The 25,732-nt window shown below is 41.2% G+C and overlaps 1 protein-coding gene and 1 non-coding gene across 11 annotated transcripts in view; one reads left to right on the top strand and one right to left on the bottom strand.

Annotated features, from left to right (window-relative positions):
- dlg2 (discs, large homolog 2 (Drosophila)) overlaps nucleotides 1-25,732 on the bottom strand; it is a 430,051-nt gene that overhangs the window by 260,721 nt on the left and 143,598 nt on the right. For 2 of the 10 annotated variants that reach the window (XM_007902674.1, XM_042334115.1), the window contains exon 1: nucleotides 5,481-5,963. The exons of the other annotated variants lie outside the window; for them this stretch is intronic. In XM_007902674.1, the coding sequence (XP_007900865.1) occupies nucleotides 5,481-5,801 (321 nt within the window). In that variant the 5' untranslated portion in view covers nucleotides 5,802-5,963. Of the gene's footprint in view, nucleotides 1-5,480; nucleotides 5,964-25,732 lie in introns of those variants that run through there. 10 annotated transcript variants of the gene reach the window in all.
- On the top strand, nucleotides 11,039-11,110 carry trnag-ccc. The gene has a single exon. It is a non-coding gene; the product is annotated as a tRNA-Gly (tRNA).

Genomic DNA, 25,732 nt, shown 5'->3' with positions numbered 1-25,732 from the left:
CAGTACCCCAACTCACATTATGGAATCAACAAGCCTTAGCTCTTGTCAACTTGCCCAATATTCTCCAGAATTTGAAAAGCAGGGTGCACCCCTCCAAGTGTCCACTCCATTCCAGCCACAGGGCACTGTTTATGTGTAGGTGACATATATATGTGAACTCGCAATCTGGTCTGGATACTCTTAAGCATGATGATAGGTTTACACGTATGTCAGACACCTGATTGACTAAACAAGAAAACAAGAACAACAAGAATCTAAGTTGAATGAGATTGACATGCTGACATTTTTATTTGTGTGTGTGCATGTGAGGGGAGGAGAGAGGGTACTGAAAAAGTATCAGAGAAGAAACATATAAAGTGTGTTATACATGGTGTCTCTCCACAAACTCCATTTGTATGGCATCCTTGTGGGAAGAGAGAATAACTATTTGTGGTCATTCTAAAATGTAGTATATTGTTCTAGTCTTTCTTTGATAATGTGTTAATTGCTAACTTCATTGATTGTTGTGTTGAATCTGCCTTAGGAACATAGGAACAGGAGTCGGCCATTCAGCCCTTCAAGCCTGTTCCACCATTTAATTAGATCATGGCTGATCTGTACCTCAACTAAGCCTTTCAATTCCAATTTCCCGCTTTCACCCCATATCCCTTAATACCGACCTACCAAAAATCTATCAACTTCACTCTTGAAGGTGTGGGTGGATCCAGCATCCATAGCTTTTTGGGGGAGAGAATTACAGATTTCTACCACCCTTTGAGTGAAACAATGCTTCCTGATTTCACTCTTAAATGGCCTGATTCTAATTTTAAGACTATGCCCCCTTGTTTTGGATTCCCCCACCAGAGGAAATAGCTTCTCCATATCTACCCTATTGAATCCCTTTATCATCTTAAATAATCAATCAAATCACCCCTTAACTCAAAGGAATACAATCCAAGTTTATGCAGCCTTTCCTCGTAACTTAACCCTTTTAGACCTGGTAGCATTCTGGTGAACCTGCGCTGCAATCTTTCCAAGGCCAATATATCTCTCCTGAGGTGTGGTGCCCAAAATTGACCGCAGTACTCCAGATGGGGTCTGACTAACGCTGTGTACAGCTGAAGCATCATTTCTTCCCCTTTGTATTCCAGGCCCTGAGATAAAGGACAACATTCCATTCACCTTTTTGATTACTTTTTGGACCCGTGAGCTTGTTTTTAGTGATTTGTGGATATGGACACCCAAACCTCCTCCACAGTTCCTTATTTCTCCCCGTTAAGAGATATTCTGCTTCATCTTTTTTCGGTCCATAATGGATTACCTTGCACTTCCCTACACTGAACTCTGTGAAGTGAATTGACTGTATAACCCACTCACTTAATCTGTCTAAGTCCCTTTGTAACTTCCTACTCCCATCTACACAACTTACTGAGCTTTCTAGCTTAGTGTCGTCTGCAAACTTAGATATAAAACTTTCTATTCCTACATCCAAGTTAATTATAAAAATGATGAATAGCTGAGGCCCCAGTACAGACCTCTGGGGGATACCACTTGTCACGTCCCACCAATCAGAGAACGTTCTCTTTATCCCTACTCTGTTTCCTGCCTCCCAACCAATTACAAAGCCACGTCACAAGGGTACCTTCGACTCCATGCACTTCCAAATGCCTCCTGAAAGTCCATATAAACGACTTCCATAGACTCTCTTATCCACCATTTTAGTGACTTCTTCAAAAAATTTAACTAGAATAGTCAGACACGACCTACCCTTCACAAACCCATGCTAACTCTCTTCGACTAGCTCATACCTGTCCAAGTGTTCAGTCACTCTGTCTCTGATGATGGATTCCAGTATTTTTCCTAAACTGACGTTAAGATGACAGGTCTGCACAAACAGGCCTGTCTGTAATAATAATAATAATAATAATAATCCTTGCATTTGATATAGCGCTTTTCATGTCGGGAGGACGTCCCAAAGCGCTTCACAGAATATACTGTAAAGTGAATTGACTGTATATTTGTGGGCGAACGCGGCAGCCAATTGCGCACAGCAATGTCCCACAAACAGTCGTAAATTGAAAATGACCAATTTATTATTGTTTTGGATTTTGGAGGGATTATTATTAGGCATGTGGAGTAAGGAAACTTGCCCAAGGTTTCGCCCTGCCTGGAAGTAGACGGGTCTTTGTCTGTTTATGAAATATCCTATCTCTGAAGCATTTATTTAATATTCAAATAAAGACAATGGCTTGATCACCAGTAAATGTGAATTTCTTGATTGGGGTTGGATTATTGTATCAAGGAATCCCTAGCTGAGTATTTCTTGATCCAAGGAATAATTAAGAAGGAGAATGACCTGCTGATATTTTTATTTGTATGTGAGGGGAGTTGATAGGGGTACTGAAAAAGTATGAGAGAAGAAAACCATCAAGTCTATTATACAGGGTGTCGCCTCACAAACCCCCATCTGTCTCTAAAGCATTCTCTGATTCTTGATCCAATAAATAATACAAGGGGAAAAACATCTCAGACTATGAAGGAGGGCTGGTGCTCAATACAATTCATTTTTCAGTCGAATCAGCCCTAAGAGAAAGGAAGAGGCTGAAGCTTCACAAGAGACAAAAAGAAGCTGTTTGATCTTAAAAGAGGTAACAACGGTTGTCAGACCTGTTACAGGTTGAAGTGAAATTAGAACGTACTGTATCAATTTTGTTTTTTTCATGTTTGGTTTGTTATATCTACATCTGCGCTACAAAGATAATGAGAATAATGCCTGCATTTGATATAGTGCCTTAACACATCGTTGAGTAGTCCAAAAGCATTTCAGAAAATATACTGTGAAGTGAATTGACTGTATACTTTGTGGTTGAAAGAAAATGGTATTGCTTCTTCCAAAAGAAACAAGTTCTGATTCCAGATTGTGGTCATATTCACAAGGGGATTTCACACAGGCTTTGTTAATCGTGCAGAACTAGCTGGTTTCAGCACTGTGCAAATCAATCCAGATCCGTCCAATAGAGAAAAAATTGTAACACTCAGGCTCTCCATTATTTAAGGATAAAGAGTGAATGCCACATCAAAGTGCTCCATCAGGAGATTAGACATACACGCTGTGCATCTTTGAGTTCAAAATGATAAGAAGACCTTTCTTTTTTAACTGCACTTTTGCTCACCTTTCTCTCCCCCACCAACCTTCTCCCACTCAGTTCGCCCCACCCCCAGCTCGGGCTCCCAGTCAGCTCTGTGAAGTGCTTTGAGATATCTTCCTGATGGGAAAGATACTACATAAATGTAATATTGTTGTTGTAATAATTCTTATATTTGATATAGCACCTTAGCATATCATCAAACGTTTCAAAGCGTTTCACGGGATTTACTGTATAGTGCAGTGACTATTTTGTAGGCAAACTTAAGAATAGATTGAAACTTTCAATGTTTGATGCAAACACCCAATTTCTCCAGATGTAATGTAAATACATAAGTTAATCTGCATTCTAGACAAGGAGCCATAACATATTTAATCTCTTCTTGAACCCGTGCTTCAGTTTGGTACTGCTGTCAGCAAAGAAAGAAATGAAAGATGTGAAACAGTACAAGTATTTCAAATTTAATGGATGAAAAAAACATGCATAAATTCAAAAATATTACTCTCAAGATGTGTATTAACTACAGGCTGAATGCTGTCTCATTTCTACCACTTTAGAAAAGGCTACCAATACATAACATAAATTATAGTAACACCCAGACAGCATTCAAGCCTAGGGGCCAATGGGCACAAATTGTAATTTAGAGGGGTAAAAAAGCACCACTGTAAGTAATTTTCAAATCGATACTCAATAATTCAGGAACCTATCAAGCAACCCAGTATAATAAAATATATTTTGAGAAGAATAAATCATTCTGATTGAAGGAGGTACTTAAATAGATTTTAATAGTTCTAGTGTATAATAATAATCCCTGCATTTGATATAACATCTTCAAGACATCTCAAAGCACTTCACAGGATATACTGTAGAGTGAACTGACTTTATATTTTGTAGGTGAAACGCGGCAGCCAATTGCGCACAACAGTGTCCTACAAACAGTTATAGATTGAGTGACCAAATTTTGTTTTAAAGAGATTATTATCCCTGGAAAAGTGATACGCCAATCACCTAACAACTGGATTCCTACTTATTGCTAGGTAAACAGAGGCGTGTGGAATAACAAAACTTGCCCAATGTTTCGCCAAGCCCAGGAATCGAACCCAGATACTCTTGTTTGAGAGGCGAGTGTTCTAACCACTAAGCTGTAGCTCAATATTCTATTTAAATAGCAAATAATTGTACCAGCACATTACTCTGATGCACATCTACTGTATATACATTTGGTATGCACGGGCAAAATTTACAAAGATTTTAGTGTGCAGTAATTTTGAATGGAAGCATGTCATACTAAGTGGAGTGGATACGGGAAACAAAAATTGAACAGCATTGAAACAACAGGATTGACATTCCAACCTCCATGAAATCTAGGAACAATAAAGAAGTAGGGGAAGAAACCCTAGCTCCTGACTTAGTAATTCTAGTTCCTTTCTTCATATAAGGTCAGATCTGCCAGGCTGTGAAACCAGAAGGTAGTATGATGAGACAAGAGCTGGCAGAATATGCATTAAGTATGCCAGCCCCTGAGGAAAAACACAAGCAATAAGGGAGAAAAAATGAGAGTATTTATATGAAAGCTATATTGGTCACAGTAAAACAGCTGATGAACTGGTCTGAAACATGAAAATAAAATATTACATATATACATTTTAGTACTTCCCAAACATTCAACATTAAAAGAAGTAATATTTCATCCATATTTATGCAATATTGTTTGAATTTGATGATTTGTGCCATGGATTATATAATTTCTGCCATATATTCCCTCCTGAATATCGTTTAATACTAGAGGCAGCTTTCAGTTCAGAAGCTCTCAGGATGTCCTGTCCTAATGACAGTGTCTTATTCCCTAGATTGATGTGAATAATATATCCAAGAAGCAAAACATTAAAGAAAACATGAAGCACACCAAGCCAACCCCTCACAACAAATTTAATTAAGAGTAACTAGCATTTAACTGTGGTGAGGGATTTCATCGGTTCATAAAAAGAAAGCAAGATGCGTACTTTGAAAATAGGACATGCAGACAATGTACTGAAGCATCACACTGGATTCAAACCCAAAATATTCATGAATTTGTATTTATAATCAACCGTATGTAATCAGAAGTCACTCATGGATATTTAAGTTGCTTCTGGTTGCTGTTATTTAACACAACAAATACATTTTCAACAAGAATTTAACCTAACGGTGAAATGGTACGTTTTGCCTTTGTATTTTCCATAAAAAAATAAAAGCACACAGCAGACAGCAATCTATTCTGTAATGCTTTATTGAGAGGAAATTATTATTTTGTAATACAGACACTTCAATAACCACCAATGAAAGACAAAACTAAGAGGTAGTTACTGTACTTGCCTGTACCTGTTCATACCAGCTGCCATGAGATGGACAAGTACATTCAGACCACCAGTCACAATTACCACTCTTCACCATAGCCATGGCTTTGCTGGGGCTTTTACGGTCACTATCACGCAAAGTGGTAAACCTGTTCCGATTTCGAGCTGTGATGTTCCCTGCATTTGGCAGGGTCTCAGTACTGTAGTAATATCCATGTGGCTCGTGCTGCCAGCCACAGGAGCAGTGAGGTTCATTCGCAACCACTGACATCATTCTTGCAGGTTCTGAGCCATCAGGGCCTTTGCAGCAGGTGTAGTGCTTATTTAGGTAAGTTGTCATATTGCCACAATCAGCTTTCAGGCTGGATAGGAAAAAAATCTTTGATGTGAAATGCGGTCTTCTCTTTACCTACTGATCACTACCTCTGCTCCTGTTAAAAGCAATGCATCGCGGGAGAGGGAGCAGAGCTGCATAGCATTATCTGCTGGCTGGTAGCTCTTTGTCAATAGATGACTCAACACACAGAGCAACTTGACAGCATCCTTGCTCAAGGCATAAGCAATCAATTCACTGCACAGCCCGCTACAAAACTGGAAATTACAATGCCAATCTTTATACAGAGAAGCGTGTAAACCTGCACTATTCGATTATTTATTAAGACGTGAACACCATATCACATTTCACGCATTTAAAACGCATGCAAGAATGAATTTGGGATGCATTAGCCTTTCGTTGCTCATTTTATTTAAGGGAGCCACGAACTACTGTACGGGATTTAATTCTATGTATTTCTAGCATGGTACAGTTGCAGTACTACTTCATGCAGTTCATTTTTCTAGCAGCCTCTGCACTTGATTAATATAGCCTATTTTAAAGCAGAATTGCACCTTACAGTTCTATCAATACAGTTACATACTTTATTATTATTTATTTGGTACAATACGAATGACTGGAAGTAGAGATGCATATATTTCTGATTTAAAATATAATCAGAAAGTGTCCTGCTATTCACCCCAATAACAGAAAACTAAGAAAACTCTCACTAACTACTGAGGAAATATAAATAAATATTTCAGCAATAATCAATGGTCTTCCTATACAATAGAGATAAATGAGTAATGAACATCAGGTTCAATTCTGGACAAGATTTCTTAACCATTCCTGATTCAGAACTTCTTTAATACTTGGCATGTCTGTAGTTAGCATATCAGCAACCCAGATTTTCAGTTATTAATATTAATTTGTGTTGCACTTCAAAACATTCTGTGATGGATTAGGTAGTGTGACAATCATGAGTCCCAGAATGTTTTGGATATTCATAAGGCATAATTAATTGCCCCAGAGAGTAAATTTAAAAACCATGTGAAATTATCCAACTTTTAGGTCTTTCTCATTCATAGGTATTCTCCTCATACCATTGGGGTCAACTCCAGCAATAGGCTTTTTCCAATAGGAAAAAATTAGAAGCCCCAATGTCCCTTTAAGAAGCTGTGTGGCTGTCATTCAAATGATGCTGGCTGTTTCATGAAACAGGTGCTCTTTAAAAAAAACTAGGTATTTCAGTCTGGCTCAGCTCATTTTGATGTGTGAGAAAGTTGTGGAATGCATAAATTATATGTATTCCATTGATCTCCCTCTGACAACCTTTCACAAATTCTAATCCTTTACGCTGGGGTGAGAAGGGTTTGGGAAGAGGGATAAAGAGTCATCTGTGGTACACTGGTGCAAAGTTTGTATATGTTCCCTAATAAAAGAGTGCAGTAACACATTTCTTTATATACATTTCTTGCATGGAAGGAATTTTCACAATGAGCAATCGGTTGTTGCTGTCCCTCTGCCTCCTTGTCCTCCTAGACCTCTCCGCCACGTTCGACACAGTCGATCACGCCATCCTCCTCCACCACCTTTCCTCCGTCATCCACCTCAGTGGGACCGCACTCGCCTGGTTTGAGTCCTACCTCACAAACCGCCAGCAGTACATCTGCACAAACGGCTTTTCCTCCCGCTCTCACCCGGTCACCTGCAGGGTACCCCAAGGATGCATCCTTGGCCCCTCCTCTTTCTGATCTACATGCTCCCTCTTGGGGATGTCATCCGCAGACATGGGGTACATTTCCACATGTACGCAGATGACACCCAACTCTATTTTCCCACCTCTCGTTGCGACCCCAGTCCCCTGATGTTCTGTCAGCCTACCTGGCAGATCTCAGGGGCTGGATGAGCGCAAACTTCCTTCAGTTGAACGTTGACAAGACGGAAGCCATACTCTTCGGCTCTCGTCAACGTCTAAAATCTCAAGGTTCTCACCTCCTCCACCTACCCGACCTCCCCCTAAAACTCTCCGAACCCGTACCAACCTAGGCATCAGGTTCGACCCCCAATTATCCTTCCTCCCCCACATCCGGTTCCCTCACCAGCACCGCTTTCTTCCACCTCTGACGGATTGCCCGTCTCCGCCAATATCTCTCCCTAAAAGCCGCTGAAACCCTGGTCCATGATTTATCACCGCTCAGCTGGACTACTCTAACGCCCTCCTCGTCAGTCTTCCATCCACCACCATCCATAAAATCCAAATCATTCAAAACTCTGCCAGCCGCATTCTCACCCACAGAAAACTCTGCTCCCCGATCACCCCAGTCCTTGCCAGACTGCACTGGCTGCCTATCCCAGAGAAGATCGATTTCAAGATCCTCACCCTTGTATTCAAGTCCCTGCACTCCTCTGCACCCCCCTACCTCTCTGACCTCCTCTCTCCTCAAAACAGTACCCGTTGCCTCCGTTCCTCCGGGTCTGGCCTCCTCCTCGTCCCCCAAGTCCTCCACTCCACCCTCGGCAGCCGTGCCTTCAGCCACTATGCCCCGAGGCTCTAGAACTGCCTTCCTCACTCCCTTTGTCTCGCTCCCTCCCTTCCCATTTTCAAGTCTCTGCTGAAGATCTTTCTTTTCGACCGCGCCTTTGGTCACTTTCCTCCCCCTCCCCCTGGCTCGGTCCCGGGATCCGTTACTGTAAAGCACTCTGAGACGCCATCCGGCGTGGAGGGCGCTATATAAATCCAAGTTGTTGTTGTTGTTCTTGTAGTGTATAATATTTATAATATTTTAACCTTGATAATTCAATGAACAAACTCTAGATAACGGGACAGAAAGCTGACCATGGCTAAACATTGGTTGAGGTGCAAAGACCTTGACCTTATTAATTGTTTGACCTTGCAACCTATTGATATTCATGATGGATGTAAGATGGATTGGGGAATATTGTTGCACTGGAGTAAATCGAAGATTAGAGTCTGATGGTGCTAGTAGTGTAATTAAGCCAAGAGTACTCCTTTCCTTAGGTGTCAGCATCCCGAGCAGCCACGGCACACAAGCCAAGGCCTCTCTGTATATGGACAATGTCACCATCTTTTGACAGACCAAAAATCGGTCTCGAGGCTGCTAGGCATTTGTGACTGGTTTGAGCAAGCCTCGGGCACCAAGGTCAACCGCCAGAAAAACGAGGTGATGTATTTTGGAGACTGGAAAGAATTCAGTCTCATATCTTTTGTGGTGAAGCCAAAATACATCAAAGTCCTCGGCATCCGATTCGGGGCTGGGAGGAGCATCTAGGCATAGTGAGGAAGAAACTGAGGATGTGGCGCCAGCACTTGCTGTCCATCACCGGGAAAAAACGGTGATAAAGTGCGATTGCCCTCTCGGTGGCCCAGGTCTGGCCTTTGACGGCAACAACGCCACTGCAGTCACCAGAGAGGTCTTCCAACTGATCTGGGGGTTCAAGATGGATTGTGTCCGCAGGGTCACGATGCACAAAACCCCAGAAAAGGGGGGGAAAAGGGTCCCTACCGTAGCCCCGATCCTCATGGCCATCTTTGTGTGTAACTGCCTGAGGCTGTGTCTGGAGCCCCGCTACGCCAGCAACAAATACCGCTACATGCTGGGTTTCTATCTGTACCCGGTGCTAAGAAGCATGGGTCTGGCTGAACCGCCTTGAAATGTTCCACACAGTTGGAGTGTGTCAAACCACCTATCCTGGATGTGGAGTCGTGTAGCTCAGTGGTTAGAGAGCTCGTTTTGCAAGCGAGAGACCTGGGTTTGATTCCCAGCAGGGTGAAACCTTGGGCAAGTTTCCTTACTCCACACGCCTGAAAAAATCCCTCAAGAAAATAAAACAATAATAAATTGGTCACTTCAATCCACGACTGTTTGTGGGACACTGCTGTGTGCAATTGGGTGCCGCATTTCGCCCACAAATATACAGTCAATTCACTTTACAGTATATTCTGTGAAGCGCTTTGAGACGTCTAGAAGACGTGAAGAGCACTATATCAAATGCAAGGATTGTTATTATTATTATTATTATTATCCTATGTTGAGAAATTCCTGAATAACAACATCCCAGACCCCCGCGCAATCACCAAGTGGTCTGCGTGACAGGAAAGCAAAACAGTTCGAAAGGGAGAGAGGGCAGACCTAATCGGGAGCTCCCCTGTGGTGATGGCCAGATACATCTGGCAAAAAACCTCGTCACTGGTCCTGACCAACAGCCATCATGACATGGCCTGGCTGGCGATAAAAGGGACCCTCCACCTCAGGGCTTTCATGCACAGTCGAGGTCTGGGCCAGTCAGCACGGTGCCCTCAGACCGGCTGGAGAGGCCAGGAGACCATGGACCACCTCTTCCTGGAGTGTTGTTTCACAAATGCAGTTTGGAAAAAGATAGAATGGATTCTCTCTCGGTTCGTCCCTGAGGACCTGCTGTCACAGCGCTCGGTGCTGGACAGCCTCTTCCCGGGCACTCACAGCAAAACCCACATCGAGTGCCTGGAGGATCATAAACTCGGTAAAGGAGGCCCTTTGGCAGTCCCGAAACCAGGTGTTCTTCTGGCAGAACTAGAGAACAGCGAGGGCCTGCTTCAGGCTCACACACTCTAGGATCAGGGACTATATGCTGAGGGACAAGCTGAAGCTCGGCTCATCCACCACAAAGGCCAGTTGGGATCTGACCCCAGCACAACCCGCTCAGGGCACAACCACTAGGTAACCCACCAACAAACCCAAAACTATGACTGAAAGACATGTGCGGGCAACCATATAAATGTTCAGAAGGACCCTTGAGATGTAAACAAAGAGCGTCCTGAAAATGTATGTACGGTAAACATGTGCGCGTATGGTGCATATCGGGCCGCCTTCCGAAAGCGGCAAGTGCGCCTTATCAGGGTGTGTGCAGGCGCACACATGGATGTAGCGCACACAGGGACAACTCCTGACTGTTTTAAAGTCCCCAAAAACATGTGCACAACCTGTGTGCGGTGAAGAAATGTACCGTAAACGGAATGTTTTGTATCGGGAAAAAGGAAAAAAGTAAACAGAAGATGTTGTACGTTTTGGATTTGTGCAGTACCAAATATTATATTTATAAATAAATATATATTTCCCCCAAAAAAATTCCTTTCCCTTTGGTGCATACTCAAATGAACTTTGCTTGTATCACAAGGTTGTCCATCAGTTTAACATTGAATCTTGAGTTATTCCATAGTCCTCACTGATGTTCAGCTTTAAAAGAAGGATCAAGATAACTTGAGTCCTGTATCTCAGTGGTTAGAGCACTCGCCTCCCAAGCGAGAGACCTGGGTTTGATTCCCGGCAGGTCGAAACCTTGGGCAAGTTTCCTCACTCCACACACCTGATAATAATCCCTCAAGAAAAAAAACAATAATAAATTGGTCACTTCAATCCATGACTGTTTGTGGGACACTGCTGTATGCAATTGACTGCCACATTTCGCCCACAAATATACAGTAAATTCACTTTACAGTACATTCTGTGTAGCGGTTTGAGATGTCTAGAATACATGAAAAGCGCTGTATCAAATGCAAGGATTATTATATTTTATTATAAGTCCATGCTTCAACTTCAGAGTATTTGGAGGTATTCCTGATAGAGTTAGATTGATGATAAACTCAACTGGATATTGTCTCATTCGACATCACCAAGGTCACCTTTATTATCTCATTCAACACCACTGATGTCAATATAGTCTTTGATTCTCTTGTAACATGATCAAAACATTCTTCATTTATCTTGAGAAATTATTTTTGGACATAGTATCTTTATCTTGCTTCAAATTTCAACCTCTTGGATAAAGCACTCACCCACTCAGCGAAGGGAAGTTCACCATTGCTAAGATGAATCAGGCAATCAAAGATTCCTTCTCCAATTCTCATCATGATGCTCTACATCAGAATTATGAAATTTGCCCAGATAAAATTTCATTTGAGGATGTGATTGACAATTGATCTGTTCATAAACCAAATGACTGGTAGGACTTGCCACAAAATGAGAGGTGATCGGTGTTCATCACATCTCCAAGCACAATATCAATGGAGGTCATTACAGATAGATGATATGTATTGATAGCATATCCACTCTGATGTTTAATCGTTTGCAGATAAATATCTATATAGACATCACCTTTTATATAACAGAAGCGATGTGTTTGTACAGGATGTTTGGCATGTAATTTCATCACCAAACCTAAAATAGGCAACAGGGTTAAGCCAGTGTAAATTGTGTAGGACTTCTATGTTTGACCCATCTGAAAGAGGTAGTTTCAGGAATTGAATGATTCATAACAGCTGAAATATAAGAGCAATTGGTGCAAAATACAATGCGTGACCCATTTTTAATTTAGAATTTGAAGCCAGCTCAGCTCCAAAGAGATCCCACTTAACATCCCTCCCTCTGAATATAAGTTCCTGATAACCCTGCAAGCAAAACACATGATGTGTAAAGTAGTCCTTGCTGGAAAAACAGTAGGAAGCTTATCTTTGGTCTGGAATGTTGTTTTTGCTGGCAAAATTCCAGCAATACCTCAATGCACACATTGGGGTCCCCACAGAGGATGGAAAGTTTGAACAAGAACCAACAATTAGAAAGTTTGTTTATATTCTCCCTGAATCTTGTATATATATATATACACACACACACAGTGAGGACAATTCTAACCCATGTCAGAGAGGACAAGGAATTATTTCAAAATAATAATCCTTGTATTTGATCTAGTGCCATTCACATCGGAAGGACACCTCAAAGCACTTTGCAGGATTTAGTGCAAAGTGTAGTCACTGTATAATTTGTAAATTAATAAGGGAGCCAATTTGCACAAAGTAATGATTCACAAACAACTATGAAGTGAATGCCAATTTGATCTGGGCGAATGATTTGCTAGAACACCGCGAAAAACTCCTTTCTCTTTTCAAAAAAGGAATCTTTAACATCCATCTGACCAGGCAGACAGTATCTTGGTTGAATGTCTCATCTGAAAGTCGTCACCTCAATAATACAACACTCTCCCCAGACTGCACTCGAGTGTCAGCTGAGATTGTGAGTTCAAACTTGACGTTGGGCTCAAATCCCCAACCTTCTCAGAGGCGAGAATCCTTCTCAGAGGCGAGAACTGAACCAAACTGACACCTGCATTTTATTTCCAGTAGTAAAATCAGATAATACATTATTCAAATTTCATGCAGATATATGAGATTGAAGTTCTGGATTGGTATAGGGCTAATGTACGCACAAGATTTGCCACATTCAAGGAGTAAACTCTAGCAATGCATCCTGAGTAATATATCATAAGTTGCCTTACTTTACATCTATACAAAATACAGCTTTCTTTATTCTTTGTGACTGCTACATGTGAAAAGTGTGCCCAAGTAGTAACAATTAAGAACCCTAATGAAATCAGGTGTGTTATGTCAAAAGCCTTAACAGATCTTTAAAATGACTACTTTCAGCTACTTTCAGTAGCTTGAACAGACTCAGTGTATTGCCCCCCTCACAGAATGTCTAGCAAATTGTGAAGTGGTATCCTGCATATGGTATACATCTCAAAACGTATGCAGTGAAACAGTGTTATCGATAGTAGATTGGGTCCGAGGTGGTACTCCCTACAATGCAAAGGCTTGTCGAAGCCACGACTCAGTGGGAGTTAAGAGGCTCCTCTGTGGTAAATTCAAACTTGGTGTTGGGCCCAAATTCCCAAGGAGCAATTTACAATTTCTATCTGCTACCCAATCGTCATATGATTCATTGAACAGTTGCTTGTAGGTTACCATGAAGAACAACCAACCAACATTACATTAATACTGATGATAAAAGCCTCAGAAAAATAGAATTTTAATAGGAAAATGACGATGAATTTAATCTCGGTTTAATGTCTCATTTGAAGGATGGAACCTCTGCCAATGATATACACACCCAGCACTGCTGCACTGGAATGTAAGCATAGACTATATGGTTCCAAAATGCAAATTGGGGTTTTAACCAACCCAAAATCTTCTGACTCAGAGGCGAGACTGCTACCAAATGAGCCATGCTGACACAGTTGTGCAACAATATCTTGCATCCAAAAAGAGATATTCTTTACTGTGTGTAAAGTGAGACAAGAAATAGTTGACTTCAGATGATAGCATTCAATCTTGGTATTTTAGATTCAAGCATGCACTTCTAACATCCCAACTCATTATCTCTGTAATCCAATTGCATGCATGTAGAATTAGACTATTCTTCCCTATTACTAAGCAGACAATTTTTCCCAATTATTCAGGTTTTCAATGCATCACTGATCATGATGGGTTTTATAACATTTCATCAGTGAATGTAATAAGAGATCAAATCTGATAAAACATCTAATCTATATGATCTCAATAAAACATTAATTTTGTTAATACAGTACAGTACTTCTTAGTTATTTAACTTTGATTCATTGCAGGATGAAAGATTAAATGGGGTGCACTCAGGTATTGTAATTCTGCCCTTTACATGGAGTTCCTTCTATTATACTTCCTTATATTCTATTATAAATCCTGCTCTAAGCATAAAAACATGTGACAAAATAATTAGTTTATTTGAATTCAACTGTAGTCATTTTTGCTCCTGCATATTATTATCATTCAGAATTAACTGTTTGCATTCTGATCTCCAGAGTTTCTTAAATTTATATGCATGGCATCACTTCTGAATTTACTCAAAGGGTTCATTATATACAACAAATATACGTGAAAAAAAGAAGTGTCTCACATATACTAAACTCCATACCCCCACCATGCCAGTTCTAGCCAGGCTGCACTGGTTCCCAAACACCAAACAGATCATTTCATGAGTCTCACACTCGTTTTCAAATCTCTTCATGCCCTACCTTTCCAACATGCTTACTCCCCAACCCACTACCCACTGCCTGCACTCGACTGGCTCCGGCCTCCTGCATGTCCCCCATGCCCTCCCTTCCACCGTTGGTGGCCACACTTTCAGCCACTACGCCCTGAAACTCTGGAACACTCTTCCTCTATCCCTCCGCCTTGCCCCTTCCCTCCCATCTTCAGGTTGCACCTGAAGACTTTCATCTTTGACTGTGCCTATGGTCATCTCCGCCTAGCTCAGCGTCATGCTCCACCACTGTCAGTGCTCTGGGATGCTACCCTGCGTGAGGGACACTATACAAATGCAAGTTGTTGTTGTTCTTGTACTGCATGATATTGACTTAATTTATACTGTAGTTGTTGTTAGTGACAGTAAACGTACAAAATAACATTGTTAACTACCACTTATTAAATTTAATCAAACGTAATAGAGTAATAATGCTTAAATACCTGTATAAAAGTATTATTAAACTCAGGTTCTCTATCAGACCACATATTCCAAAAATAATCAGAGCACATGTAAATAGTCGTTTGTGTCATTCATTGAATGTTTACAACACAGAATTAAACAAAAGAATGAAATCCTGGCAATGTTTCAATTGACCTTCATTTTAAGTCGAGGTCAACCCAATTATAGCGTGGATATCTGGGTCCAATGTCTCAAACCCCCCGATTAAAAGAGATTGCAAAATTACTGCCTTGTATAAAAATAATAATCCTTGCATTTGATATAGCGCTTTTCACTCTTCTAGACGTCTCAAAGCACTTCACAGAATATGCTGTAAAGTGAATTGACTGTATATTTGTGGGCGACCCTTCTGGATCATCAGGTCGCTGTTGCTGAAACTTCCTGAGTGCTGTGAAATCATAGGAGTGGGCTATATACAGGAGGCATCACTGATATCACATCCTTAACAAGGCTGATCGCAGATCCATAGAGCACCTATGTTCTAGTAAAATATTTAATAACGGGGCTGTCATGACCATGAATTAATACCTATATACACAGAACTGTGTTGTGTGCCAGTAGGCCATTTTACTAAAGATAGAAATCATTTCATATCTAGAATCTAGGGGCCCAGTTTCATTGGATGTATTAATTTAAGTACCTAATTTTATGAAATAAAATATAAGATTGATGTCTTTATTATGTAGTACTCAAGTGGCTTATCCTTAATCAAGCTGTTCAGATTCTTGGTGCATGGTGAATTCACACTTTAGATGGTAACGATAAACAAACATGGTTTGTCTTGCGCAATTCGATCTGCTTGTCACATAATGCTTTTCATAGAGGAGAAAAAGTAGAGAGATAAACTGCAACATTTCTGTGAAGGTTAAGGTTTGTATACTCTTACAAAAGGATGAATGATTCAACTGCAGTTTCTTTTTCCACTAAAGAATATATAATATAATCCTTGCATTTGATATAGCGCTTTTCACGTCAGGAGGACGTCCCAAAGCGCTTCACAGAACACAATGCTAAGTCAATGAACTGTGAAAGACGTTGTAACTCAAGCAGATGTGATGGTAGCCATGAGCACAGGGGAGGGGTGGGTGGGAGTCACTTGATGTAGATTATATTCTTGGTAAGCTTCAGGTGACCAATATTTCTATTGCGCGGAACTTTGCTTCATCTTTGCCTCTGCTAAAAAGGCTGAGATGTACATTGCTTTCTCAAAGCCTCTTGGAGCCAATCCACTTGCAACATGTTGCTCTTATGCTTCTTTGATAAAAGCCTGCCAATTTTGAGGGCCATTGTAGAAAGTCACCACCTTTCCTGGTAGTTGGGGGAACATGCTACTGTTTTGAGCACAAGGCAATGCTACAGGAGTGATTGAGGGGCTAGCAACCGTTCCAAGCACCATGGGTCTTACAGCTGGGCTTTACAGGATCTGTAAATGTGAAGTAGATTTCCTGGGAGAAAGTTCACATCTCCAGAATCTAATTTGATGAGCCACAAATGCTGGAGTACATACAAAGTGGTTCCACAAGTGGCAGGATAGGGAGTGACCACAACATTGCTATTAGCCACCAAGTAATTTCCATGCATTTTGAATAAACCTTTCAACCTGCTCATGAGATTCAAACATACTTTCTAAAAATAATAAGTCTTACATTACCTAAGATGATATAAAGGTTACTATTGTTATCAATATTATTTTTAGAAAGGATCTTTGTATCTAATGTTAGTGCAAAGTATCTACCACATACAGAAATAAGATTTTGGAAGTTCATTATTCAGACATTTCAAAGAGCTAGTTTTGTACTGAAACAGACAAACTTGTCTCAAAGCAACTTCTTGCAAAAATGACATCTTATAGAAGTTGTGAGTTTAAAGGAATAGTAACATCCTTCTACAGTGTCAATGAATTATATTTTCTTGAGTTCAGTGCTTAGCTCTATAAGCTCTATCTCCTCCAAGTCTATTCTCAACATTGGTAAAGAAAACCTCCAATGCTTCTCTTTATACAAAGAAGATGTTTGGTCAGAGGAAGATCTGATAAGAAGTGCTGTAACTTCTGCACACAGTACTTACTTTTATGTAAAACAGAGACATTTATGGGCAAAAGTCTAGCTGAACAGGATGTTTTAGTTAAAGGCACATGTTAATAATCCTTACATTTGGATGTTCCCCATTGTACTAATTTTTCAAAGTGCCATTCTACATCGTTATGTACCATGCTTGAGCCATATATTGTGGATTTAAAGGTGGTCCAACTAGCAGTGAGAAGCTTGCCAAACGGGGCTCTCAGTGAACCTGCCGCAGTTACTATAATCTTCAGTAGGTGTACTGTCAATTTAACTAAATATTTTTGTAATACAGTACCTTTCTTTAATCCACAATTCCTTTCGGATGGTTTAAGCAAGTACCCTCAAAACATGGGAGACTTTAACAATATATGTTGGCAAGAAATTCCAGTTCTGATGAACGGTCATGGACCCAAAACGTTGACTCACTTTCTTTTCTCCATAGATGCTGCCTGACCTGCTGAGTTTTACCAGCTCTCTCTGTTTCTGTTTCAGATTTCCAGCATCTGCAGCATTTTGTGTTTTGTTCATGTTGGCAAGAGGCCTGCTTGAATAATTTCCAGAGCAGTTGGAGCTCAGTGTTATACAGTCGCATAGACTTAAAATGTCCAAAGATGAAGAACAATTGGCAATTTCAAGCTGCATAATGAGCAATCAAACTGTCAGGAATACAGATAATTCAGAATGTATTCACCAGAGAACAAAGAGGAGATTAAACTGCAAGCACTCAACGGCAGGGCCCTAGTTTACCACCACGCCCCCACCCCCCACAAAACCTCCTGGCTCCTTCCTCACCAATATCTCCTCTCTCCTCTCATCCCTGTCCCTCTGCACTGAACACCTGCTCATAATGGGAGATTTCAACCTTCATCTAAACTCCCCTTGCACCACCTCCTCGGATTTCACTGCCCTCCTCTCCTCCGTAAACCTCACCCTCTGACTCGACTCGCCGACCACAACTGTGGCCACTCCCTCGACTTCGTCATCACACATGGCCTTGAAATTTCCAACCTGTCCATCATGGACAAGGCCATCTCGGACCACTTCCTCATCTCCTTCTCTTGCCACATGCCCCTCCCCTCTTCTAAACCCTCCACCATTTTTTTCCACTCCTGGAAAAAGCTTCACCCTGAGTCCCTCACAAATGCCCTCTCTTCCTCGGATCTCCCTTCCCTCTGGCCCTCCACCCGCAGCAATCCTGATGCAGCTGTCAAGCTGCTGAATGACTGTCTCTCCACAACCTTCAATTCACTGGCCCTCCTGAAATCCAGGGATGTTTCCAAACACACCCACTCTCCCTGGAACAGTCATCTCCACTCACTCAAAACACAAACCTGGACGCTCAAGCTCAGACAGCAGGAATCCGACCTCATGATTCATCACCACCAGCTGTGGCTCGAGCACCTGCACACCTACCATTTCTCCCTTTCACAGGCCTAAACTGATTTTTACTCCTGTCATCCTGGAGACAAACAAAAATCCAAAGACGTTGTTTTCCACCATCCATCACCTCCTCCTCAAGCTCCCTCTATCCTCACGTCAAAACCCAAGTACGAAGAGGTCCAAGTTCTTCTATCAGCTTGTCTGGCAGACATCAAGGCCTGGATGAGTGTAAACCCAGCAGCTGAATATGGACAAGATGGAACCCCTCCTGCTTGGCTCCCATCAACATCTTCACTCCTGCGGATCTAACTCCTTAACCTCTCTAGCTCTCTCTCAGACTCACCGACCACTAGGCGTCCAGTTATACTCCCAACTGTCCTTCCTCTGCCACATCCAGTCCCTGACCAGCATCGCTTTCATCACCTCCACCACATTGCCCGCCTCTGACCGTATTTTACCCCAATTGCAGCCAAAACCCTTGTGCATGCTTTGTCACCTCCCGCTGGATTACTCCAACACACTCTTTGCCAGTCTCCCCAGCTGCACGATTCACAAGATCCAGCTCATTCAAAACTCTGCTGTCTGCATACTGACCTGAACCAAACTCCGTACCCACATCTCACCAGTTCTGGCCAGGCTCCACTGGCTCCCCATCACCGAATGGATCGAATTCAGGATCCTCACTCTCGTGTTCAAATCCATTCACTCCCTGGCACCTCCCCACCTCTCCGACCTCCTCACTCACCAATCCACCACCTGGCGTCACCGCTCAACTGACACTGGCCTCCTGCTCATGCCTCGCACCCTCCCCGCCCACCATTGGAGGTTGTGCTTTCAGCCACTATGCCCCAAAACTATGGAACACTCTCCCTCAATCCCTCTGCCTTGCTCCCTCTTTCAAGTCCCGCCTGAAAACTTTCCTGTTCGACCGTGCTTACAGCCACCTCCCCCCTCCCCATGGCTTGGAGTCAGGCTCCGCCACTGTAAAGCACTCTGAGACGCTGCCCTGCGTGGAGGGCACTATATAAGTGCAAGTTGTTGTTGTTGTTAGGGTCCATATTTAGTATGGCTATTAAAGGAACAGGCTTGAATTACCAATTCAGTTTGCCTTTCTCATTCCATTCAAGCTGCCTTATCGATAATGATCGTCCTACTTCTATTATTGCAGTTACCAAACTATATCTATTGATAGCAGTAACTCTACCCTCACAGTTTTTAGAAGCGTAAATCTGGTAGTAGAAGCACTACTAGAAATACTAAGATACCAACCAGCCATAACCCCAGAACAGAAAGAAACCAACCGGCTGGAACTGCTGCTTCTAACCAACGTAGGTGTTCCTTTGCACAGATTTTTTGACATACTCCTTTGAATAATTCTTTGGAGGTAACTCTAATAATGGACCACTTTATACGCCTGAAATGCAAATTGTATTGGAGTGTCAACTTACATTCTGTGAGTTCAAGTCCCGACGTGGGCTTGAACCCACAACCTTCTGATCAGAGGCTAGATTGCTGTCACTGAATCAGGCTGACACACAGAATATTTCAAAAGGAGGATAATGATATTAAAATTAAATCAATTCCAGGGTGTTACTGATACTCAAGGCTTTTTTGGTTGCATTGTTGGATTGTGTTTTGAGAGCTGAGAATAAAATAATAATGATTTCTACATTTGCGTTGTGAGAACTTAACAATTTGACAAATTCGAACACCAATGCTTTCTTGAAGGTAATTTTCAGAGAATCCAAGGCGTTGATTTAAACATATCAGTGGTGGTCGGCCAACAAAATAGATTTTCTTGATTGAATATTTCTTGATTTAAGGCATAAATCAAGAAATATTCAATCAAGGAAAAGCTGAAAATACACTACCGATCGAACACAAGCTTATCTCGATGCCTATGAATGTTCGGGGGAGGAGAGGCTGCTTCTTGATGGCCCCATGGGCCACTTCTGGCTCGTGGGCCACAAGTTGGCCACCACTGGTGTAGGCAGACCGAAGTGCTGCCTTAGGGAAGCAAAAGTGTTGTCTGAAAACAACTATAACAGTTGAAAACTCAATTAATTTGACTCTTAGAAAAAAATCCTAGTCTCATTTATAAACAAGCCTTGTTTCAGAAATGACATTGAAGGAGAACGCTACATATATTTTGTTTTATTATTTCCCTCTGTCTCTTATACACTAGTTTCTCAATCTGAACCCTACAGAGCAAATCTCCTATAAAGATTTCCACCGCTGGTGTTTGTACCACTACCATGAACCAACCACCAAACAATTTATTTGAGCCATTTAATAAGGTGTAACTGTAACAATTTATACTCACATGAAAGCATGTTTCAGGTCATCTACTGAATTCAATAATAAGTAAATTATTTGAAAATAATGGACAGCTGTGGTTTAGTTAAATCACGATAGGGTTCATTAATTCACACAGTGAAAAAAGGAAGCCAAACAATAATCACAATTAATCTTCATATTTACATATTTTGCAATGGAACAGACATGCTGTGAAAACGTCGATCCTGCATCTTTCCTCTCCCTATTTGGTTTTGCCAGACTCATTAGGTAACATTAAGAGACAAAATTAACAGTCCATTTATTAATTTCTTTGCTAATCAGACTGTTTTCTATTTCCAGCATATGCTTCAGTATAACTAGTTCAGGGTGTTCCTTGCTCCGTTACTTAGTGCTCAATTACCAGATTGTAGAGAAATCAGCTGCTTTAAACTGCTAGCATTTTTCTCCATACCATATCTGATAACAGAAGCAAAAACGGGGTTAAGATAGCAGTACATTCAACATTTGTTGTTTCAACTGAATGTACCCAGTTGCCCCATCATTGCTTTTGTTATCAATAATCCCATCAAAAATAATAATAATAATAATAATTTGGTCACACTCAATCCACGACAGTTTGTGGGACATTGCTATGTGCAATTTGCTGTTGTGTTGTTTCACCCACAAAATACAGTCAATCTACTTTACAATATATTTTGTGAGGCATTTTGAGACATCTCATCGACATGATAAAACGCTATATCAAATGCAAGGATTATTATACATACATATATATTAAATACTATTAATCCTGGACCTAATGAAAAGTAACCAAATAGAAGTGCTGGCAAATTTGAAAATTTGGTTCAACAACCAGACCCCAGATTTAGATTGTTTTTAGAATAGTATAATCCTTCTGAGTAGCTAAGAAGGAATATTGAGAAAATATGCCAGCTGTGAATTATCGATTAGCACAATAAATAGATTCCACACAGCCACATTCATATAATTTATGAAATCAGATTGATCTGTCAGACTAGACAGTTCAAATAAATCCTTTCTATCCTTTCTACCCCACATCTGCGCCATGACCCACTCTGCCTTCCCCCACCTCCACAATATCGCCCCTCCGCCACTGTCTCACACCGCAGGCCGCTGAAACCCTCACACACGCTTTCATAACATTGAGGCTTGATTATGCAAACTCATTGCTTGTCGGCCTCCCCAACTCCTCCCTCCAAAGGCTACAGATCATCCAGAACTCTGCAGCCCATGTCCTCTCCCGCACTAGGCTCTGTGACCCTATTACCTCCTCCTCGCCCGACTGCACTGGCTTCCCATCACACAGAGGATACAGTTCAAGATCCTGGTCCTCACCTTCAAAGCCCTCCGTGGTCTTGCTCCCCCCTACCTCTGTGACCCCCAAACCCCTACCATTCTGCTTGTTCCCCCCGTTCAGCGGGCTCTGGCCTGCTTCACGTCCCCCGCCTCACTTGCCCCACTATGGGCGAGTAGGCCTTCTGCCACTCTGCCCCCACCCTCTGGAACTCCATCCCGCAGTCCCTCTGCCTCGCCACCTCCCTTGCCTCCTTCAAGACCCATCTCAAGACCCTCCTCTTCAACCATGCTTTCGATCTCCCTGCTTCCCCCCTTGCCCTCCACCCTCCCCGACCCCAACCTCCAGCTCGGGTCCGAAATTCTGTCTGTCCAACACCTTGGGATGTCCTCCCGATGTGAAAGGCACTTTACAAACGTAATTTTGTTGTTGTTGTTGTAAATGAAACACATTCAGAATTGGGTGAAACAAATTCAGTGGAGAAAAAAATTCCCTTTTCTGTAGTCATGTCTTGTACAAAGAAACAAGCCTTGGCATAGAAAATTGTAACCCAGCAAGTTTAAGATAGAAGGAAAGAGAACCAAACCTTGCACAAGACTTCCTGAAAAACATTTCCGTGCTGCATTTATAATGCACAATCACTATTGTGGCGATTCACTGTGAAATGTCCAGTATTAATCAGGGCTGAGCCAACACAAGTTGGAGCACTGCTCCTTGCGAAACATGGAGGAGATGATTTAAGGATCAATTCTCTCTGCTATATACAGCAGTGATATAAATCGGTGCTTACTTTTTACCTCCGTAGTTCCTAGAATACTGGAAAGACCAGGAAGTGTCGACGGAGCATTTATTTAATTTAGCGATGACCCAAATTTCTAGACTGTCTGTCTCTTTAATAATATTTATAAAAAACAGAATTTGGAATATTGCACTTGCATAAAATTGGGTTTTAGTTATTTTTAAAATGACATCAAATGATATGATATGTGAAGCAAAATGTATAATTCAGGCTTTCTGCTCCATGTAGGTCTTTTGCTAAAAATGACATGAAAAGCAGATCAGAGATTAAATCTAGGACTTTACTGGGTATACAGTTCAGTATCACCACAGAAGATCTATTCACGATCTGTTTGGCAATTTTGTTGACATTTTATATTTTGTCAATTGAATTGTCCATCCATTGACAGTGGATTTTGATCATTTAGTAATACATTTCTACATTTAATAAACCAGTGGAGGTAACCAGATACACATACTGCTGTACATTGAATACAAGCAAAACAATAGCACTGAAAGAGCGCCACTACCAGGCCAAATTCAAAACTGCAATGTACAAAACGTCCAATTTCACATTTAAGTAGAAATATTAAATATTCCTCACATTAAAACTAACAAAACAGAATCTATAACTGCCAAATGTCCATCAATTTATCTGAGGTCAGATACATAAACCTAGTACTGTATTTGTTGTAATGAGACATTTAGGGATGATTATTTTCATAACAATACTCCTTGCATTTGATATAGTGTCTTATCATGTTGTGGAGTCATCTCAAAATGCTTCACAGACTATACTGTATATTGTGTAGCAAGTTGGTGCAGAATGGGTCACTGAGAGACAGTTACATTTGGAAAGAGTTTACCTCTGGGTCTGTATTTATTTTAGTCAGAGGTTAACTTGGAGAGAGATTATTTTACCTCATTTTAAATTTAAGATTACTCAGAGGCCAGTGTCAAACAGAAAGCTTTGGTTTGAATCATCTTAGTTGTCTACATTGTATTGCTAAGGCATTAACCTAATTTGGAAAGGTATTTGGAAATCGTATTTGCCTAAACCCACAACCTTCTGACTCAGAGGCGAGAATGCTCCAATTGAGCTAGGCTGACACAAACTTTCACATACTTGGGAAATGCTTTGAGACATTTTGACATGGAGGATAGTTTAAAATGCAAGTTATTTTCAGAAAAATTCCAGCGCAGACAAGATCACCAGAAATTGCAGTTCTGTTTTGTTACCACACGGTAGCACTTTTTTATCAATCAAAGACACATAATTTGTAGTGGACCTTTTTCCAATCTGTGAGGATTAGCCTTGTGATGTGGTTATATTGCACAATCGGCAGAATTGCCATGATTTTGCCAGCACGTAAATTCCCTAACATAATAATAATAATTCTTGCATTTGATATAGCCTCTTATCACACTGTCTAGTTTGAAAGCCTTTCACGGGATATACCGTAAAGTGCAGTGACTCTGTATTTTGTGCGTAAAACATGCAATATAAATGCTGAAAGCTCAGGAAGAATTAACAACAACAACAACAACAACAAGATTCCATTTATAAAGCGCCTTTCACGTCAGGAGGACGTCCCAAGGCGCTGCACAGTTGGGTCATGACCCGAGCAGGGGGGAAATGGTCAGGGTGAGGGGAGGGAAGGGAGGGAGCGAGGAGGGGGGAAATGGTCAGGGTGAGGGGAGGGAAGGGAGGGAGCGAGGAGGGGGAAGAGAGTCGAGAGGGGAGCTGAAGGCTCGGTCAAAGAGAATTAATTGCTCATGACAGCATCCAGATAAAGCAATTTCAAGGTAGTGCAATTTCTTCCGGCACAATATAAATGTAGAGGGTACAAACTGAACTGGGCTTATACGCTGATGATCTGTTCAAGGCCCGAGAACATTGAATAGATTGTTGTAGCATTACGGAAGAGTTAATTGCATTACTGGCTCTTTACCCAGTGTTTGGTGTTCTGAGCATTATGACATATTTGAATTGCTGTAACTTAACTTTATTTTTAAAAAAAGGGAGTTTTTTTCAATTGTGTAAGCTTAAGAGGTGAACAGACTGGCAAGTACTTTAAGATCACCAGCTATGTAGAAGTGAGAATTAAGATAGTTTAAACCTAGCTATTTCTAAGAGTGACTTGAATTTCTATAGTGCCTTTGCATGGTTAAACTGTGGCATAGAAAGCAAAATAATAAATAAATGTAATTTAAGTCTGCACAGAAAATCAGAAAGTAAGTCATCATGGGTTGTTCTCACAGAACTCCCTGCAGCCATAATAAAAGTGAAATTTGAGAAGATCTCGAAGCAGATTTTCCTACCCTCGTTGATAGCCCTAAATTCACAGTTTCTAAATGTTAGGAACAAAAATAAAAAACACACATCGTGTTTCTGTCACATACTGTAAGTGTCAAAAGATTTCTAAAATATCTAGTCACGAATCGGCAACAATATTATACATAATCTTCCTGTATCAAGGCTCATACAGTAGAAGATGCAATCCTTACAAAGGCCTTTTATAAAAATTGACCAGATTTGTAGATATAGGAAAAGGAGTAGGCCATTCAGTCTTTTGAGCCTGTTCTGCCATTACTAAGGCAATGCCTGAAGTACATAGAATCCCAACCAGTCTTATAACTGGAGCACGACCAGCACTTCCACATCGTGAAATCATCAATCACATAACTTGTGATGACATTGCACACGTGAATGGGAAGCTGAGAGGTTTCCCACACACTGGCAGCTTCCTACGGACTAAAAAAATGGCCAACTTC

The sequence above is a fragment of the Callorhinchus milii genome, unplaced genomic scaffold, assembly GCF_018977255.1.
Source record: "Callorhinchus milii isolate IMCB2004 unplaced genomic scaffold, IMCB_Cmil_1.0 Scaffold4, whole genome shotgun sequence".
Classification (NCBI taxonomy): Eukaryota; Metazoa; Chordata; class Chondrichthyes; order Chimaeriformes; family Callorhinchidae; genus Callorhinchus; species Callorhinchus milii.
Note: the sequence above shows the minus strand (reverse complement) of the source record. Positions and strands in the feature narration are given on the sequence as shown.